Raw genomic sequence first — 18330 nt, 5'->3', positions numbered from 1 at the left:
GTAACGTGCTCTCCTGCAATAGTCTAAGCGTGACATCAGGAGGGCCTGAACCAGGAGTTGTGTTGTATGTTCGGTCTAGATGATCTTCTGATCTTCCTGATGTTGTATAGGGAGAATCATGACACCCAAGTTCTGTGGGCACAAGTTGCATGGATCCAAGTGTTTCGTTTCAGGCTGAAATCAAGCAGTTCTTTGCTGATTTAGTTGCAGGCTGGGTTTCAATAATTTGCCATCTTGGGAAATAAGTTTCTTGTTGCTCTCGTTCATTGAGGAAGTCAACCTGGCAGTTGCAATGAACGTGTGTTCAATAATCCAACTTCTTGGTACGCATATTAGACGCTAGTTGGTTCCATGAGAGGTGGGCAGAGCACAGGCCCAAGCTTGTGCACTGGGCCCTTTTTGTGGCTGGCTGAAGGAGGGAAGAAGAGGGGGAGGGGTTCTGGTCTCTGGAGGACCAAGACCTCTGAACATTCTTGAGGCCGTGGAGAAGGAGAAAGAAGAGAGGGGGTGCTGGACCTTTTACAGTAGACCACCTATCGGCGTGTTTCCACTGAGTACTTTTTGGAAAGCGGCTGTGTGTTTTGGCTCCGCCCACTAGTTAGTTCCCCTCCGCCTCTGCTCCCATACAGGTACTTTTGTAGCGGCTAACCAACGGAGTTCGAATGTGACGTAAATAGTTCTGCGAAACTTGTTCATTTATTATTTATTATCGATTATTCATCGACCATTTTGACCTAACGTCAGTGAGTCCAAACACTCCAGACATCAACATAGAGGGAGATGAGATGGTTTCTGTGTTACTGTGCGTCTTGTTTGTAGGCCTGGTCTTGGAGACCGTGCACCAGACAAGGATGCAAGCCATTGATGAGGAGATTGAAATAAACGGAAGACATAACATGACAAGTTCTACTAATGTCATATCCCGCCTCAACCGTATCCAATTAGCGTCGACTAATTAGTAGCAGCTCAGAAAAGTACCTACCCGAGGCAGGTACTTTCTGAGTCGCTACCAGAGCCGCTAACCGGTGAAGTTGGGCAGATCTTGGGTGGATCCTCTCTCCCAAGCCACACCCATAGCGGCTCACTAGAGGAAAAAAGTACCTAATGGAAACGCGCCTCATGGTGTCATAGGTCTCCTGACCAATGAACTCAATTGTAGGTGTCATAAACGTCAAGCATCATGGGAGGTGAGATCTCTGGCTGTTCCAGAGAACCAAAATGGGGCTTGAGATGCCATTTTGGAAGGTGAATGGAAATGCGGCAAGATCTCAACACAAGCTGAATATAAGTTGGCTGATATAAAGCAGGCTGGGTCGGGCCGCTGAAATTGAATTGTATTGGGAGTCGTCCTTAGGGTGGGTCTGTCAGTATGGACTGAGTCGGACAACCATGAAGCTGGAGAGGTCGGGCGAGCCCACTGAGAGGCGTGAGCACAGAGATTAGAAGAAAGCAGAGAGGAGAATGTCCATGGTAGAGTCAGGGAGCATAAATGAGTTCAGTTTTGGAGTTTGAGGGATGGGAGAGAGCAAGATATGAAGAGGCGTAGTAGAGAGGTTAATGGCAGAGCAGCTCCTGGTGAAAATTAAGCCTCCATCTTTGTGAGTGGAAACAGATTTTTTCACATTGCAGTCTGACTGTAGGCAGTGCAGGACGTCAGCTCTGTGAACTCCAGCCACAGGCGGCTATGATTCTGTCAATTTAATTACACAAGACGATGGTGGATTCAGCAGCCATCTCCATGCTGCCTGTTGCTTCTGTCAGCAGCAGCAGGGCTCTGACATTTATTACAGTTCGTGTGGCTGTGCTGGTCTGTGTGTGTGTGTGTGTGTGAGAGAGAGAGAGAGAGAGAGAGAGAGAGAGAGAGAAAAGCAAAGCCTATTCACCAGACTAATGAAGAAGGTTTCACAGGCCTTTTAGCTTTCGGACTCTAGAGAAGCAGTAGGCTGAACACTATGACACTAATTGCAGGTATATAGTCATTGAATGGACCAATCAGAGCTCATTATTTCTGCCGTGTATATCTGTGTGAGTGTGTGTGTGTGTGTGTGTGTGTGTGTGTGTGTGTGGAGGGCAGTCAGGACTTGAGAGGAGAGATTTTAACAACTTATGAACTTATAAAGTGGAAAGGATAACTAAAGTTAAATGCAGTCTGTCCTCCAGCATTATATGTTCTTCTCACTTCGATTTTGTATATTTTGGGGGTGGATGGATCCAAAAATCTATTGAAGTTGTGCATTAAAGTGAAAAGAAAAGATTGAGTTAGTAGTTCAGGTTTTAATTCAATAATTATTATAAATCTTATCAAATCTATGATCCTGCCTTCAGTACAAGAAAACTTTTCTTTTCCCTTAGGTTTGTACAGTCATGGAAAAAAATGTTAGACCATTGTTTTCTTAATTTTTTTGTTAATTTTAATGCCTGGTACAACTAAAGGTACATTTGTTTAGACAAATATTTTGATAACAACAAAATAGCTCATAAGAGTTTAATTTTAGAGCTGAAATTTAGCAATTTTCCACGGTTTTCTTCCAAAATCGTTATCAAGAAAAGCATGTAAAATTGTTTTTTATCATTATAACTGTCCCAAAAAATATATTTTAAAAATATTTTTTCCATGACTGTATATCATCAGAGCAAACAGAGCAGATAAATCAGACTGTGTGCGTATGCATGTGCGTAATTTTGCTTTGCTCTTGTTGTCACGAGCCTGTCAGTCATTTGTGTTTTGTGCTTTCCCTCAGGTGGAAGCAGTGAGCCTGATTGAGGGAAGGTGATAAATAGGAGGCGGTCTCTCTCACTTCCACCTTGTAGCAGTAGCGGCATGTAATCGGTGCTCAGGCCTTTTGTTGTTTTTTGGCTTTTTCTTTATTTTCTGGTGGGACTGGTGGCTCAGTTTTTCACTATTTTATTTCTATTTCTTGTTTTACTAGGTTCTGGTTCTGGGGTAGAAAGGATTCACTTGGATTCGACGGCCCATTGTGGGTTGGTCCAAGTGTTCCCCTTTCTTTTATTGATTTTTGCCAGCCCATCAGATCTTTTATTTTCTTCTTCATCAGTTTTTGGTTGTTTTGCCTGTTTCACCAACCTGTCAATAAACAATCACAAACTGTACAAAAAAATATTTCACAGCTCTACCTCCCCACAGAAAACCCTTCTAACAGTGAACTGAATCCTGATTTGCTGCATTCCTGCCTTTGAAATAGGATGGTTTTTGTTTTTGTTACCAAAGGATCATGGTCTTTATCATGGTTGAAGTGTCCACTGGCGGAATTTTGAGTCATTCTGTCTGTCCTTCAGCAAGTTGATTTGTTGGTGTTTTTGAAATTTTTACTTGTTTTTGCAGCTTTTACATGCAGTCACGATATAGCCAGAATATAAAGTTACTGCATACAGTGGACATCACAGTTTATGGTCACTTTAACTAGACGATGGGACCAGCCACAAGAACACAGCATGATAATCATTTAGGCCTAAAACAGTAGGGTGTTGAGATGAAATTCTGGACAGAGGTGTTTAAGAGATTACTGTTTGGGTCCTGGTTTTGGGTCCACATTCAAATTTTTATTACTATGATTTGGGTTCAGACCTCACGTAGTTCATAACATCATCTAAGTTGGAAAAAAAAAAGAAGCTTATTCAGCCAAATGATTGTTCCCTACAACCATGACCTAACACTGTAATAAAGTAATAAGTGCATGTTGTAAATAATAAACTGACTGAAGGTCAGTTATGTGTGTAAGCTATGTTTATAAATGGGAGGAAGGAGTATGCTGTACTTGTTACCTCTAAGACTGAAACTTAGCAGTAAAAACCACCTGAAATGGACGACGATGATTGACAGGCTGATCCAAGCGTTCCTGGGTTCTGCTGTTCAAATTCTGACCTTTTTTTTATTTTAAATTTTGTCTTACAACCCCCCAACTTTAAACAAGTGCAATAGTATATTACAAGAGAAGCCCATTTAATAGTCCATTTTATAGCAGTTTGTAGTGATGTGCCAATGAAGCCTCATGAAGTATTTTCTTTATTTTCTGAGCCCACTAGATGGTGCCCTTGGTTTAAAGAAAAAGGCTCAAGCAATAGTAATTAGTTGTGCTTTCAGTCCTTTGTTGAACATATAGCGCCATCTAGTGGGCTCAGAAAATATAGACAAATTACATTTTACAAATGAGCCCTACCTTGAATTTTTTTTTTCTTTTTAAATACTCCTTACATAAATGCATTAATAATAATAATCCAATAATAAATTCGGAATATACAGGGCCGCCCATAAAGTTGGATTAAAATATATATTTTTTTACCTCTTTCCATGAAATGATTGTCACAATGTGATTTATTATTGACAGATAAAGTGTATATCTTCTTAAAACGTTGTTAATCAATCTCTTCCAAACATGTCACAATGAAAATGAAACCATAATTAACAGGACTGTGTCTGAAAACAAAATTATTAAAATTATTTCCAACTTTATGGGCATAATATATATATATATAATAATCTGAGTAGGATCATTCTGCATAACAAGTACTTCTACTCTTTTGATACTTTAAGTACATTTTGACGCTGATACTTTTGTACTTTTACTTAAGTAAGACTTTTACAGTTTCACAGTGTTGCATTATTACTTTTACTTAAGTAAGAGATCTGAATACTTCTTCCACCACTGTGTGTGTGTGTGTGTGTGTGTGTGTGTGTGTGTGTGTGTGAGACTGGTGTTAGAGGTATGCACAAAAGATCTACAAAAAATCTTGTCTTCCCATAATGAAAAGATAAAAACATGCAAAAACATTTTAATTTGTAATCCAAATTACACATATACAAGGATTCAGGATATTAGCATGTCATTTTCAGAGACCACAGCCAAAAGAACAACAAGAGAGAAAAAAAAATACAATCTGTACATATTTCAGTTTACAGTAGCCAGTAGGAGAGTACCAGAGAACACTAAGGCAAATCATCAGCAGACAAAAGAAACATTGCATTTTTTAAATTTTAATCCACCACAGCAGAGTATCAAGAAGTATCTTTGCTACAAAACAAGAACTGATGTCTCCCTTTATGAGCAATTAGCTGCAAAAGTTACATTGTGATTAAAGCAAAAACAAAAAACAGAAGGTATCTATCTAAAGTCTAGCAGTACTGTACATGTCTTCTCACTAGCTTTGGAACACCACACTAGCAAAAAGCAAAAATATGCAGCTCTTTCATACAGCTCTGGGTCGGACCGACGTCTGCTTCCACTAATAGCAACCACCGACGACACAGTCAGACGCTGTGACTCAGCAGGATGTCGTGTTTCAGATCATCTTATCGCTGTGTAACACTGACAGTGAACTTGATGCTCCCTCAGGAGCACGAAGGGACTTGGAAATGTCATGGCAGTTTGCCCATTAGAGATTGAAGGGACAGGGTGATTTATAATGATTGCAACATGTATTGGCCCGTATGTATTAGTATATTTAAGACATATTCATGATCCAACAGAGTGCCTGATAGAAGGAGAGGAAGGTCAAAAAGGATTGCATTGTAGGTAATTTGTAGCCTTAATGTTGCTCGGCCAGAAAGTTAAGTTATTTTAATGAGTGAAATCAATTGAAATCTCTTCACCGCATATAATAACAACCACTGTCACAGAATGAAGTCATAAAGACCGCCTGCAGCAAGTCTGAACTGTCACAGAAAATAATTATCATCAGAAGTTTGTATATAACTCCACATAAACACATATTTAAACAATATTATATTGCAAACATGAATGGAAAGATTTCATCTTTAACTGACAACTTTTTTTGGGGAAAGTAATTTTTGTGGTTTGAGTCTTTCTGAAACATGAGTAAAATTAAGATTTTTTTTTTTTTTTAGAGCGATCAGAAGAAACTGGTCCCTCTGCTTTCCTCCAGAAATTTTCCCTCCTTTTTACCATGGCAGTCTATGAGGCTGTGGATGCGTGTTGGTGGCGCATCTGTGCATCCTACGCCCAAACTATAACTCTGACAGCTTTACCATTGTATGTTTACCATTCATTTACCATTGTGAGTGAGAAGATGAATTTTGCTACGTTTCTACGTATAAATTATTTCTGTATAGTGGCATTTGCGGCCTCAAGCGCAGTTTTCAAATACATTTTTGAACAAATTTTTCTCTCCCTCTGCACTCTAGAGATGATGTCATCCACTCTAGCCTCTGCCTTAGGTAACATTGAAGAGAATTTTTGGCATGTTTTTGCAAGATAATTTAAAAACCGTTTGCCGAAACCCTTAGAAAAGTGATAGTACACTTGTCATGGCCGGGCCAGTCGATTTGATTCCTTTTTAGTGTATGTGCGACCAGCTCCCCCCTCTGCCTCTGCCACAGCTAAAGTGAAATACAAAGTGGTGTTAGCTGTTGAAGACTGACTCTATCACAGTTCTGTGCAAACAAACAATTTTGGTTTAATTGTTTTCTGTTGAAGCCTCTATAATGTTTTCATTTTTAGTTGTTTAAAGCTCATCTGGTTAAATATGGTTTATTTATCTAAGGTCCCTGTCACCTTACAATGTTGCAATAGAAACCTAACATGGAACATAACTTTTTAGCCATACCATGCTACTGTAAAAGAGTTTTAGCTGTAATTTGACATTTTGCTTTCCACAGCACATCACATCCAGGGCTATAAAATCACACCCACCAACCTGTGTAACATTTGAAAAGTTGCTAGCCTATTTGGCTGGTGATGAATGAAGAAAATAACACTGCATCTGTTTGAGTCAGCAGGCTGCAGAAATGATGAGATGTCAGTGTTGCCAGGAAGGTCTGTTTCCCTTCTAGACATTTGGGCGGTTTTGTGTATGTTTTTTCTTTCTTTCTTTCTTTCTTTCTTTCTTTCTTTCTTTCTTTCTTTCTTTCTTTCTTTCTTTCTTTCTTTCTTTGGCAACACTGTAAAGATTTAAGGAAGGTTTAAAGGTGGACAAAACTGCAATGATGTAAACCAGCAACATCTTCAAATTTATGTTCACCTGCTCACTGGGGCTGAGCCCATCTATGAAGCATTAATGGACTTTTATACATATACTTAGAGGTGGGGGACAAAATCGTATTATAAAAATCGTAGCATAGTATTGTGATATTATGTGTGGCAATATTATATCGATTCATGGCCACCAAGTATCAATATTTAGTGTTCCAACAGCCGATGGGGCGTCAGTTTTTTTCGTTGTAGTGGGCTCACTTTTAGGAATATACTGGAGATACTGGTATCATATGAAACTAGAAGATCTAAGGAATGAGTGATGCCAACTTCTTCTATGAAAAGAACTTCAAATTCCTACAACCATTACTAAATATTAATATGGTAATCAAAATGTTATAATATCTAATTGATAGTTTAGTAGCTTTATTAGATTGATTTAGTTAAATTGCCTATGTTTTCTATACATCAAGTGATATAATTTACTGCAGAAATCATGAGATGAAAGTGTTGCCAGATTGGTCTGTTTCCCGCCTCAACATTTGGGCGGCATTGTGTGTGTTCTTCTGGGAAACATATTCTTTTTCTGGCAACACTGCTCGTAGAACAAATTATACATTTCCCATGAACACTTTGTCGTGACGTGTCATACGACCATTAGCTAGGTGCCTAGCGTGCTTGGTATCGATTACAAGCGAGTTACGCTGATACAGAGAAGATGGCGCAAAACAAAACAAAGGAGCGGAAAGTACTAGTATTAGTTAAGTTAACAAACAACTGTGGAGATATTTACCTGGAGTAAAAAAAAACCAGAAGAGCAAAAGAGGAATGCTGAAGACACACGGGACAATGGAGGCGAAATAGGAGGGGAAAAGAAGAAAACAAGGGCTTTTAATTTGAAATGACTTGTTGAAAATCTGATTGGCTGGTAACTTCAAAAGTCTACTAGCCTTGCTGGGATTGTGATCAAAAAAGTTAATTTAAAGCCCTGATTACATCTATACCCACATCTAAAAAAATGTTGATTAATTTTGTTCCTCTTCCAATTCTTTTACACAACATGTTATATCCTCCAGGGACAGTGAATATCTCTGAAAGATTTAATGAATTGGATGGACTTTTTCTGCTACTGTGGTAAAAAAATACCTCCAGTTTGTTCGAATGTTGCTACATTTACAACTGTATTGAGTGTTAATTTAGAAAGACGTATGTGCAGAAGTGGAGACAGCAGTTTGGTTGATTGGCTTTTCTTTTATTTCACATTGACGCTGCTCTGCTGCAGATCCAGACGGTACATTGGGAACCATTCAGTCACTTAACATTCTGTTCAGAAGCTGCTCATCAAACACATAGATTATGTAAATACAAACTTATTTCATTATTCAAATTATTTTCTTCATGATGGGGAATTCTAATTTTATCATTTCATAGATCTTATTGTTGCCCAGCAACTGAAAGTGCTTTAACTCTTTTCTTCTACTCGGTTTCTCTGCTTGTGGCCTTGATACTTTGTTGCTGTTTTTGCTTTCATCTGCACAAACACATCAGATTTAATCACTGTCTTTCACCACTTTGCTTCTTAAACTTGTCAAACTACATCCAATTTAAAATTCCCATTTATGAGAGTGCAGCAACCACACTATTTAAACTGCATTACAAATAAACATTTTCTGCTTTTAAAAACTGACTCCAACATTCACAAACAAAGTTATTGGAATTCATTGTCGCACTAAATGTCCTCAATTATCTAAAAAGTGTTGAAAGCCAGGGGAGGCAGCCAATCTGTGCACCAATTCAATCAAATCTCTGCAGACATTTCAGAGAAAAAAAAAAATCAGTGTGGGAGTAGAGAGGAAATTAAAACTTCTGATCTCGGCCGGCTTTGTTAATATGAGAAGTCAAGTCACATTAATACCAGAGCAATGTAGTGAAATGGGCGCGCTATAGACTTGTTTATGGAATGACAATGATCTGGCTATATCAGGTGGAAACTTTTAACACCCAGAGCTGTAGAGTAAAGCCATGTTTTTGCTGGAAAGATCGTCCAAGGCATCTCATAATAGGCTTTGCCCTTTAGAGTGTCCATCCAGTGTGTCTCTGTGGAAATGACTCTCACACTCTCAAACACACACACACACATACACACACACACACACACACACACACACACACACACACACACACTCACACACACACACTCATCATCATCATGTCGAAGTGCTCCTCCCAGTTGCGGTTGCAAAACACCAGGAGCTTTAAAGCAACGTAGAGAATCAAGACTGAACACAATCAAAAGAATGTACAAAAAGGCACATTTGACCCCAGTGCTTCTGTACTGTGAGATTCAAGTGTAAATGAGCGTCTGTAGCATGGCTGTTGTAGCTCTTTACCATCATAGAGACAACATCCCCTCCGAGCACACTGTTCTGGATGCTCGTATCTGTTAGCACAGGTGCTAACTCTCAGATAATAATGTCCATTAGCCTGAATTGCTAGGCCAGGAGTCAGAATGGTCCCTAGTGTCATCAACGGTTGTCAAACGGGCAGCAAGTCTCTTTACAAGCTGTCCTGTGGTGATACAGAAGTGCCGGTCCATACCCCGTGTTTACCCCACATCATCATTCCTCAGTCCCAACCACTTCACCAGAGCAAGGGTGGGGTGGGGAAGGTGGTTGTATGTGGGTTTCAGGGTGCTAATCGTCCCCTCCGCCGTACAGATCGGCCAGTTTGCGGAAACGTGGCCCCCAGTCGCCGAGGTAGTCATAGTCCTGGTCTCCGCAGCTTGAGGAGGAGTGCAGGGAGCTGAGGGAGCCGGCAGTGGAGCCGCTGCCCTCATAGTCAAACACCAGCAGGGAGTCGTAAGGAGGAGCAGTGGGGTCGTTGTCTGCCGCCTTCAGGCCCTGGAGACAAACGGAGAGAGAAACTGGTCAGAGGAGGATTTTTCTGCATCATATAGCACTTTATTCAAACTTGTAAGGCACTGAGGTTTCCCTCATTTACAGTGACGACGAGTACAATTACACAATACAAATTCAAAATGAATGAGTAAAAATGCTGTTTAAAATGACTTTAGCTAAAAACAGTTACAGACAGTTGCAGGAAAATCTGCAATCAAGATACAAAATTGAAAAAATGTTCAAGGCGTATTGATCCTCAGTGTGAGCTGAAGATCATTCCAGGTCGTGGGGGCATTAAAACAAAAGGCTGACCTTTCCATTTTTCCATTAGATACTTTTCATGAGATACTTTTCCCCTCTAGTGAGCCACTATGGGTGTGGCTTGGGAGAGAGGATCCGCCCAAGTTCACCAGTTGAACCGCTACTAACTAATTGATGCTGATTGGATACAGTTTAGGCTGCGATTTCGCACATGCGTGATTCATTTGCAGACTGGACGCTGAGGGGTTAACATCTCCTGCTCTGAATGCAGCTGGGAGAGACTGCTGCAGGAGGACTGGGCCGCTAGTGAGTGCTTTGGGACAGTGCTACTCCTTAAGGAGTGCAGGAACGAGTCTCCAAAAGTCTCCAATAACACCAGAAAAACTAGATTTGTTGCCAGTTTTTTGAAAAAGTGTCTCTAGAGGGGTCTGAATAGTCACTTAATATAGAGGAAAAAGTCACTAAGTTGGCATAACTGAGTGTTGTCACATTTGAACCCTGTTGGTTAGCCGCTAAAAAAGTACCTGTATGGGAACAGAGAACGACGGGAACAAACTAGTGGGCGGAGCCAAAACACACCGCTTTCCAAAAAGGACTCAAAAAGTACTCATGATTCCAAACAAGAAGTCTTGTTAGGTATGGAGGTACTTTTCCGGTAATGGCCTTAAAGATAAACAAGTACCAATGTTTCTTTCACCTGTTTGCCAGAGAAGGCCGGCCCACTTTATCATATAAGATGCAGTGATGAGTGTTGTAGGCATCACCAGTAATAAATCTAAGAGCAGAATGGTATACGAGATATCCGTATATTCTGCTCAGAGTGTCTAATGTTGGTTACAGTTGGGAGTTCATACACAAATCCTGTGTTTGATGTGGGATAAGGAGCCTGCACATTCAAATTGACTCATGTCACAGGTTAATCCATGCAGTTCCATACTCATCACTTCTCAACCAGAGTCCATTTACTAAACATCCAAACTGCCCCGTTTGCAGCAGAGGATTTTCACACAAAAAAAAACACTCAAGGGTATCTCTGAGGAAAGCAGAATTTATGGTTGAGAGAGCTACAAGACTGACGATATCTAGTGCAGGATTATAGTAATCCTGTAATATTTTATAGGAACTGTTGAAGCTAAGGGTATTATAGACACCTGTGTTCATGTTTTCATACCGAAGCAGAAGCAGACCAATATTAAGCCGTGTCTGATGATGCTTGTTGACCCATTCAGACCATCTGAAAGGAGCTGAGAACTGGGATTCAAATGTCAACTTTCCAATCACAAGCCAGCCTCTGTGACCTTTACATTACTGCCCCACTTCAGCCGCTCCACAACAGGCACTAGAGTAGGACATGGAGATCAGAATAAGGCTGAGAAACAGGGAGGGAGCGTTAAGTAGAAAGGCTGAATTTGTGTGTGGGTGTGTGTGTTTGTATGGATGGGTTGAGATGGGCAGGAGGGGAGTGCTGGGGGAGAAGGAGGGATTATGGAGGAACGTAAAAGAGGAGGATTTGGGTCAGGCTGGACAGATGCTGCCTCTATCTCCAGGAGGAGATTCAGCAGATTACCCAGTGTAGCCTGAACTTAAAACCACTACACACACACACACACACACACACACACACACACACACACACACACACACACACACACTTCAGACATTATTTTTATGGACTCACTCAAAGAACTGTGCACGAGAAGATAAGAGGGCCATCTAAAATGAACATCAAAAAATGTTTGCTCAAACTAGCAATCCAGCAAATGGCTGTTTTTATTTATTTATTTATTTTTGGGCTCTCATCACTGCTCAGAAAGGTAAATCTGATAAGCAGTGGAAATGTTTTCTGGGCCACGTCTGTCGTCTGACTGAAGACACTCCCGTCACTCTGGGACTCAATGGGAGGAGAGAATTACCGCAGAGAGGGAGAGGCAGGGCGAGAAGCATCAGCTTGTCATGTCTGCTGGATTAAGCTGTCTAGATCAGCTTGCCATGTCTGACAGCTCCCGCTCATTATTCAGAGCTCCACTAGGCAGATGTTTTTATTCAGCCTGACCAAAAGAAACACAAACACACACAGACACACACACACACTAAAATATGGAAGCAGCTAGTGCAGAGAGCAATTTGCATCGGTTGCATTGACAATGATGAGGGTTTACGCTTGAGCTGCCATGTTAATCCATCTGACAGAGTGTAAAGATTTGAGGAAGGTTTAAAGGTGGACAAAACTGCATGATGATGTAAACCAGCGACATCTTCAAATTTATGTTCGGCTGCTCACTGGAGCTGAGCCTATGAAGCATTAATGGATTTTTATACATATGCTTAGAGGTGGGGGACAAAATCGTATCATAAAAATTGTAGCATAGTATTGGGATATTATGTGTGGCAATATTATATTGATTCATGGCCACCAAGTATCAATATTTAGCGCTCCGACAGCCAGTGGGGCACCAGTTTTTTTCGTTGTAGTGGGCTCACTTTTAGGAATATACTGGAGATACTGGTATCATATGAAACTAGAAGATCTAAGGAATGAGTGAGGCCAACCTCTTCTATGAAAAGAACTTCAAATTCCTACAACCATTACTAAATATTAATATGGTAATCAAAATTTTATAATATCTAATTGATAGTTTAGTAGCTTTAAGAGACTGATTTAGTTAAATTGCCTATGTTTTCTCTAAATGACGTCATATCATTTATTATAGTTAACAATTATTTACGATAATGATGTAGTTATTATAATTATGTATGTATCTATGGGCACTATGTGCATCAGGATATCTTGTCGGGAAGTTGTCGAATATACTGCAAAGTTAGGCTTTTTTATGTTTCATTCAAAAACATTGAGAGCAGTGAAGCTTAAAATTTTTGAAAGTTTGATAAAATGCTGCAGTTGTTGTCGTCCACATGTTATATCAGTTCAGTTCAGTTTGACTGAATACTTTGTTGGTCAGTCTGTGGGTTTGACTCTCATTGTGGAGAAATAAAAAGACTGAAGTGAGATGAATAGACTGAGAATTGTTTTCTTTGACAAAACAATTCTTGATTGAATTTAATTTTGTGGACACAAAGCGCAGTTAAACAGTTAAATCGCAATATATTGTATTAAAATACTCACCATATCACAAAATGCTTAGAATTGCAATAATATCACAAAGTGACTCAAGTTTCATGGGGCCTTTGCTGATTCACATCTCTAATTATAATGTAAAGTTACGTCAGTATAGTCAGTTTTCTAAATTCTCACAACCAAGCAGGTATGTGGAGGCTTGGAAGTTCTCTTTTTCATCGTTTATACTAAATGCTGAAAATTTAAAGATATCAGATATTTGCAACAAATAGCCGTTTTGGCTGCTGATGATATCTGAGTATCAACAACCTCAGCACACAAAGCCCTCTGAGAACAGATTGAATGCACTCTCTCCGTGATAGCATCATTTGTTGATTCAAAAGTGGCAATAAAAGCTATATTTCTGTGTTACTGTCAAGAGGTCATGTGACCTACTGTAGGGCAAACAGAGGCTTGGCTTATAATACTACTAGAAAAAAACATTTTTTCCCAGAGCTTGTTGCCAGAGCTGCAGGAATAAATATTTCTATAATACAAGGATCAAATGTGAAAAATGTGGATCAAAGTAACAGCGTCGGGTTATCACCAGGTCTGCAGTATCGTCTGCCTTACAACTGTTTTGGTTTCAGCTCTTATCGACCTCATCACCAGCAGATTTCAGTGATAAACCAATAAATGTCCGTCCAGCACCAAACAGCAGACACAGTTGACCAGTAATTGGTGAACATATATGATTTTTTAGTTTATGACATATGCTTTAAGTTTCCTGAATGCTATTCCATTTGCACTGACAAGAATAGGAAATGTGCGATTAACCTGTTAATATTCAGAAGCCCCGTGGGCGGGCCGGCGGAATGATACGCCACATTTTTTTTCCTGGAGGCCGATAACGTGCTGATAACATGCAGTTTAAGGCAAAAACCGCATAGTTTTTCTCATGTAGCACAAATTTGCCATTTCCACCTACTGTATTTGAATATTTGTGCACACTGAGGTCCCTAAACAGGTTTTTAATTACATAAACTGGGTATCAGTGGAAATCTGAGACTCAATGAGGCCAGTTCTCTTCCTGTGGGATGATGTTAGTCATCAGTAGTAGCCAGTTCATTGCAGTGAGGTAATTTCTTGAGTCTTGACCTTTTAGATAATCACAGCCTCATGAAACTTTACAACCACAAACTAGAGACCTAGAGCATTCAGAGGATGTGCAGCTTTCCTAGGTATAGTGACAATAAGAGGGTTTCTCAGCAGTTTGTAGAACAGAAGTGTTCGTCATCCAATCACTAAAAATACAGAAATCTCCAAAATGACCAAAGTTTTTGAACCCAAATCTCACAATGAATTCTTCTAAGTTGTTCCAAATGTCTTTTATATATTGATATAATATTATGGTGATTTTTTCTGACCATTTTTATCCATTCTCGATAATAAAATTGCATTATTCAGCACCAAATATGTGTAGCAAATGATATCAACCCAAAAATTGCTGTAACAATTTATGGGACACAGTTGAACATGGACTGGACTTTAGAAAGCGTCCACTAATGTTATGGCCCTTTATTCACCATAATAGGCTTCAATAAATAAATAATTAATTCATCAAGTCATTTTAATTAGATGTTTTTGACCAGAACAACATGACAAACAGTGCTGAGCTGCATCTCAAATTAATCTTCAGGTTCACAGCTTTCAGATGATGTCACCACTTCTATGTGGCATTTATTGTTGACCTGCTATCTCCCCCTAAACATCCACTGCCCACAACCACCAAAAAGGTCTTTGAACAATAACAGGTTAAGAAAATGAAGCACAGTGACAGAGTGAACTGTCCTAGACCTAAACTGTCCCTTTAAGGAGCTGTGGGCGGCCTGCAGCCAGTCTGTGGGATTAAGTCAACTCAAAGGGCTTACCTCCAGTTAGGTAGCCAGGCTGTGGTCAGGTCTGAGGCCAGCTAATCCTGACCATTACCAGAGCTAATTAAGAATTACACAGACACTGTGTGTTTCTGTGCCCTGCACTCCATCATGTCTGTTTGTTAAACAGTGTCAGCTGTAAGTGTGCGTCGTTCTGCCAACCACACATCATCTAATGTTTATGAACACTGAACATTTGTAAAAGAGCAGAATGTAAACAAAGGCTTATTTCCATCTGTTGCCCCTGACAGGTGTTACCTAGAAGCCAAACGAAGCAAGTAACCACATATAATCAATAAATTAAAACACAATTTAACATGTTGAGACCAGTTTTAGGACTTATAAAGAGCTTACAAGTGTGTGCAGGTTTGGTTTGACCTCAGCCATCCATTTAGATGGGTTTTTAAAAGTGCTGAGCGTACAGATAATGACTCTTGGGAGAACATTTGTGCCACATGTCATGAAGCGATCGGAAGCCAATAGTGGAAGGAGTTCCACTGGAAGGTCAAATTGCGTTTCTTCAGAACACCTCTTGTAATTTATCTGTCGAAAAACAATCCAAGCAACAAGTGCTGGAGGAACCGAGGCATGGTCAGTGACCATAAACACATATTTTGAGACTGTCCAACGATATATTTCTTCTGGAGAAACATTACAGAAGGAGTGGAAAAAATGATCGGAGCAGAACTCCTTATGGACCTAGGTTTCTACTGGACACGTTTCCCAATAACGCCACAGATCCATGTTACATATTGCATGTCTTATTGATGATTGCAGGAAAAATTGGATGAAACCAGACCCTACAACCTTTGACATGCGGCTACAGAAGCCAAAACGAGTTAACATGATGGAATACATGACCGCCATTCTACAATTTAAAATGCATATCTTTAAGATGCAATGGGCACGAGTGACTGAATATATGCTCAGGGACACCTGCATCCTCACCACCTGGACTTATGATTTTACTATTTTTCTTTATTACCAATTCAATCTGCAAACATCTGTATAACCAATGTAGCCTTCCCACTTAAAGATTATAAGTATGATGAGTGGAGCCCAACATGTGTTGGGATGTTAATTGCCTGTTTATTTCCAAATGGAGGTAATAAAGTAAAATAAAGTGCTGAACATGGGGCTTTCTCTCTCTGTATTCGGTTGACTGTTCCAAAAATTCCTGCCTTTGACATACAGGACAGTCTGGCCAGAGGTGGTGCATATTGACATCACCTCTGGTTTAGGCTCTGGTAACCCTATGTAGGAGATTAAAGTAGGTTTCCTGTTAATATAATGGGGGAGGTGCAAGACCATGTAACCTTTCATAACTACGCAGTGAGTGTTACAGTGATGAGAGGATAAGGTTTTTTTGCCAAACATTAGCAGGGGTTTCTTGTAAAGTGATTCTCTCGGCTGAAGGGTTGTTGAACAAGTGAGAGACCGACTGGTTGGACAGTACCCAATGGGCGAGACAATCATAGAATGTAGGAACATTGAAGCTTCATTTTCTGATAAGCTGTTTCTGATTTGTTAGTTATTTATAAAGATTGAATTTGATACAGTTAGACACTTTTTATGTTGTGATTTTTAAATAAATGACCCAGATGTACTTGAAATGAGGCACAATGTCAAGCTCTATACCATTCAGGCATGCATTTGAACAGGTTACCTCTTGGTGATGATTGGAGACTTACATATAAACTGTTTTCTTGGTGTTCAACAGGAGACAAGATTTAGTTAGCCAGTCATGGACAGTGCAGTTGTGAGGATACGACCAGCTTGTAAGGTGTTTTTAGCCTGCATGAAGATTAGCCTACCATTCGCATATATTGGGGTGTTTATGTTGGTTAAGTTATTAATAAATAGGGAGAACAAGATTGGACCAAGGACCGTCCCCTGTGGAACACCAACATTACAGTCAAGATTATATAGTTATAGATGCCCAGTCGGCAGGTTTCTTCCAAACGGCCCATCCCTACCATCTACAGTGTCATATTGCGTCCTACAAGACAGATATGATTGAAACCAAAGTAGAGCATGTTCAGACAAGTTGAATTGTGTTAACCTAGATATTAGGATTCAATGATTAACAGTGTCAATAGCTTTTTTCCGGTTTAAGCAGCCAGCGCCCACACAAACATTCCAATATAGTAGACCTTTAACTTCTTCCACAAGCACACATAGTGCCGTTCCAGCCAAGTGGTGGGCGCTGAAACCATTATGGGTGCAGAGTGGAGTGGCCTCAGTAAATAAGCCACCCACTTATCTGCTGTGGATACGACAATCGGCCGGTAGATGAATATGTCAGATTTTGTCATTGATTTAAAAATTGGGTTCATTACATTAGGTGAACCACGGAATCTTTGTTTTCCTTCAGGAAATTTGTATTCACACATTACTAGGGATGGCCGTTTGGAAGAAACCTGCCAACTCCAGCATCTATAACATTAACAATGAATTCATCGAATGATCGCTATGTTTTTATACATACTCCAGTATGTATAAAACATGCATACATGGCCAAAATAAAAGATATATATACAGTACTATGCAAAAGCCTGTTTTGATAACGGACACTTTTATTTTGAAAGGACGAAAAGATACTTCCTGTCGATCATAAAACTACCTCAGTGAGATTAAACTGTGAAGATAACGTCAAGTAGTTCAATTATTGATGTTTCAGCCCCTGAAGAAGCATGAGGTTAATTTTCACAGTAATCTTGCATATCTAAATGTGTTTTGTGTTTAAATAAGTATTTCTGTGTATTTCTGTGTGTTTTATAATTGTTATGTCAACTTTCAGTTTGCAAACTGTAGCTTTATCCCACTTAATTCTGAGCTCATTGGCTTATTGACTTACAGCTGCAGAACTGAACGCTCGCCGTGTTTCAGTTCAGTGATACTGATACGCAGTCAGATATAAAATGAAATTGAAAAATAAATCGATTAAAAATTTCATGTGATCGAACAAGTTCTTAAAGACCATTCATCGATTCCCATCTCTACTCAATACGCATCGTAGGCTTTGGAGACTTTCAGGCTGTTAATAATTTCAGCTACCTGGTGATCTCATTTCTTGATTGATGTTGATGTTGATGTTGACAGGGGTGGAGTGATACTCCAGGGGAACAGACTGTACGACTGAGCCTGGACCTGAATAATGTATTTTAAATCTGTGGATATAGGCTCTGCATTCTGTTTTAATTACCAATAATCAGAGTCTGTGAATGGGTTTGGGC

General features: G+C 39.8%; 1 protein-coding gene across 1 annotated transcript in view; it reads right to left on the bottom strand.

Annotated features, from left to right (window-relative positions):
- Window positions 1–4763: 4763 nt before the first annotated feature.
- LOC131977269 (cadherin-2-like) overlaps window positions 4764–18330 on the bottom strand; it is a 94934-nt gene continuing 81367 nt past the window's right edge. The window contains exon 16 of the mRNA XM_059340481.1: window positions 4764–9847. Within this exon, the coding sequence (XP_059196464.1) occupies window positions 9641–9847 (207 nt within the window). The 3' untranslated portion in view covers window positions 4764–9640. The remainder of the gene's footprint in view (window positions 9848–18330) is intronic.

Source organism: Centropristis striata, chromosome 9, assembly GCF_030273125.1.
Source record: "Centropristis striata isolate RG_2023a ecotype Rhode Island chromosome 9, C.striata_1.0, whole genome shotgun sequence".
In the NCBI taxonomy this organism is placed as follows: Eukaryota; Metazoa; Chordata; class Actinopteri; order Perciformes; family Serranidae; genus Centropristis; species Centropristis striata.
Note: the sequence above shows the minus strand (reverse complement) of the source record. Positions and strands in the feature narration are given on the sequence as shown.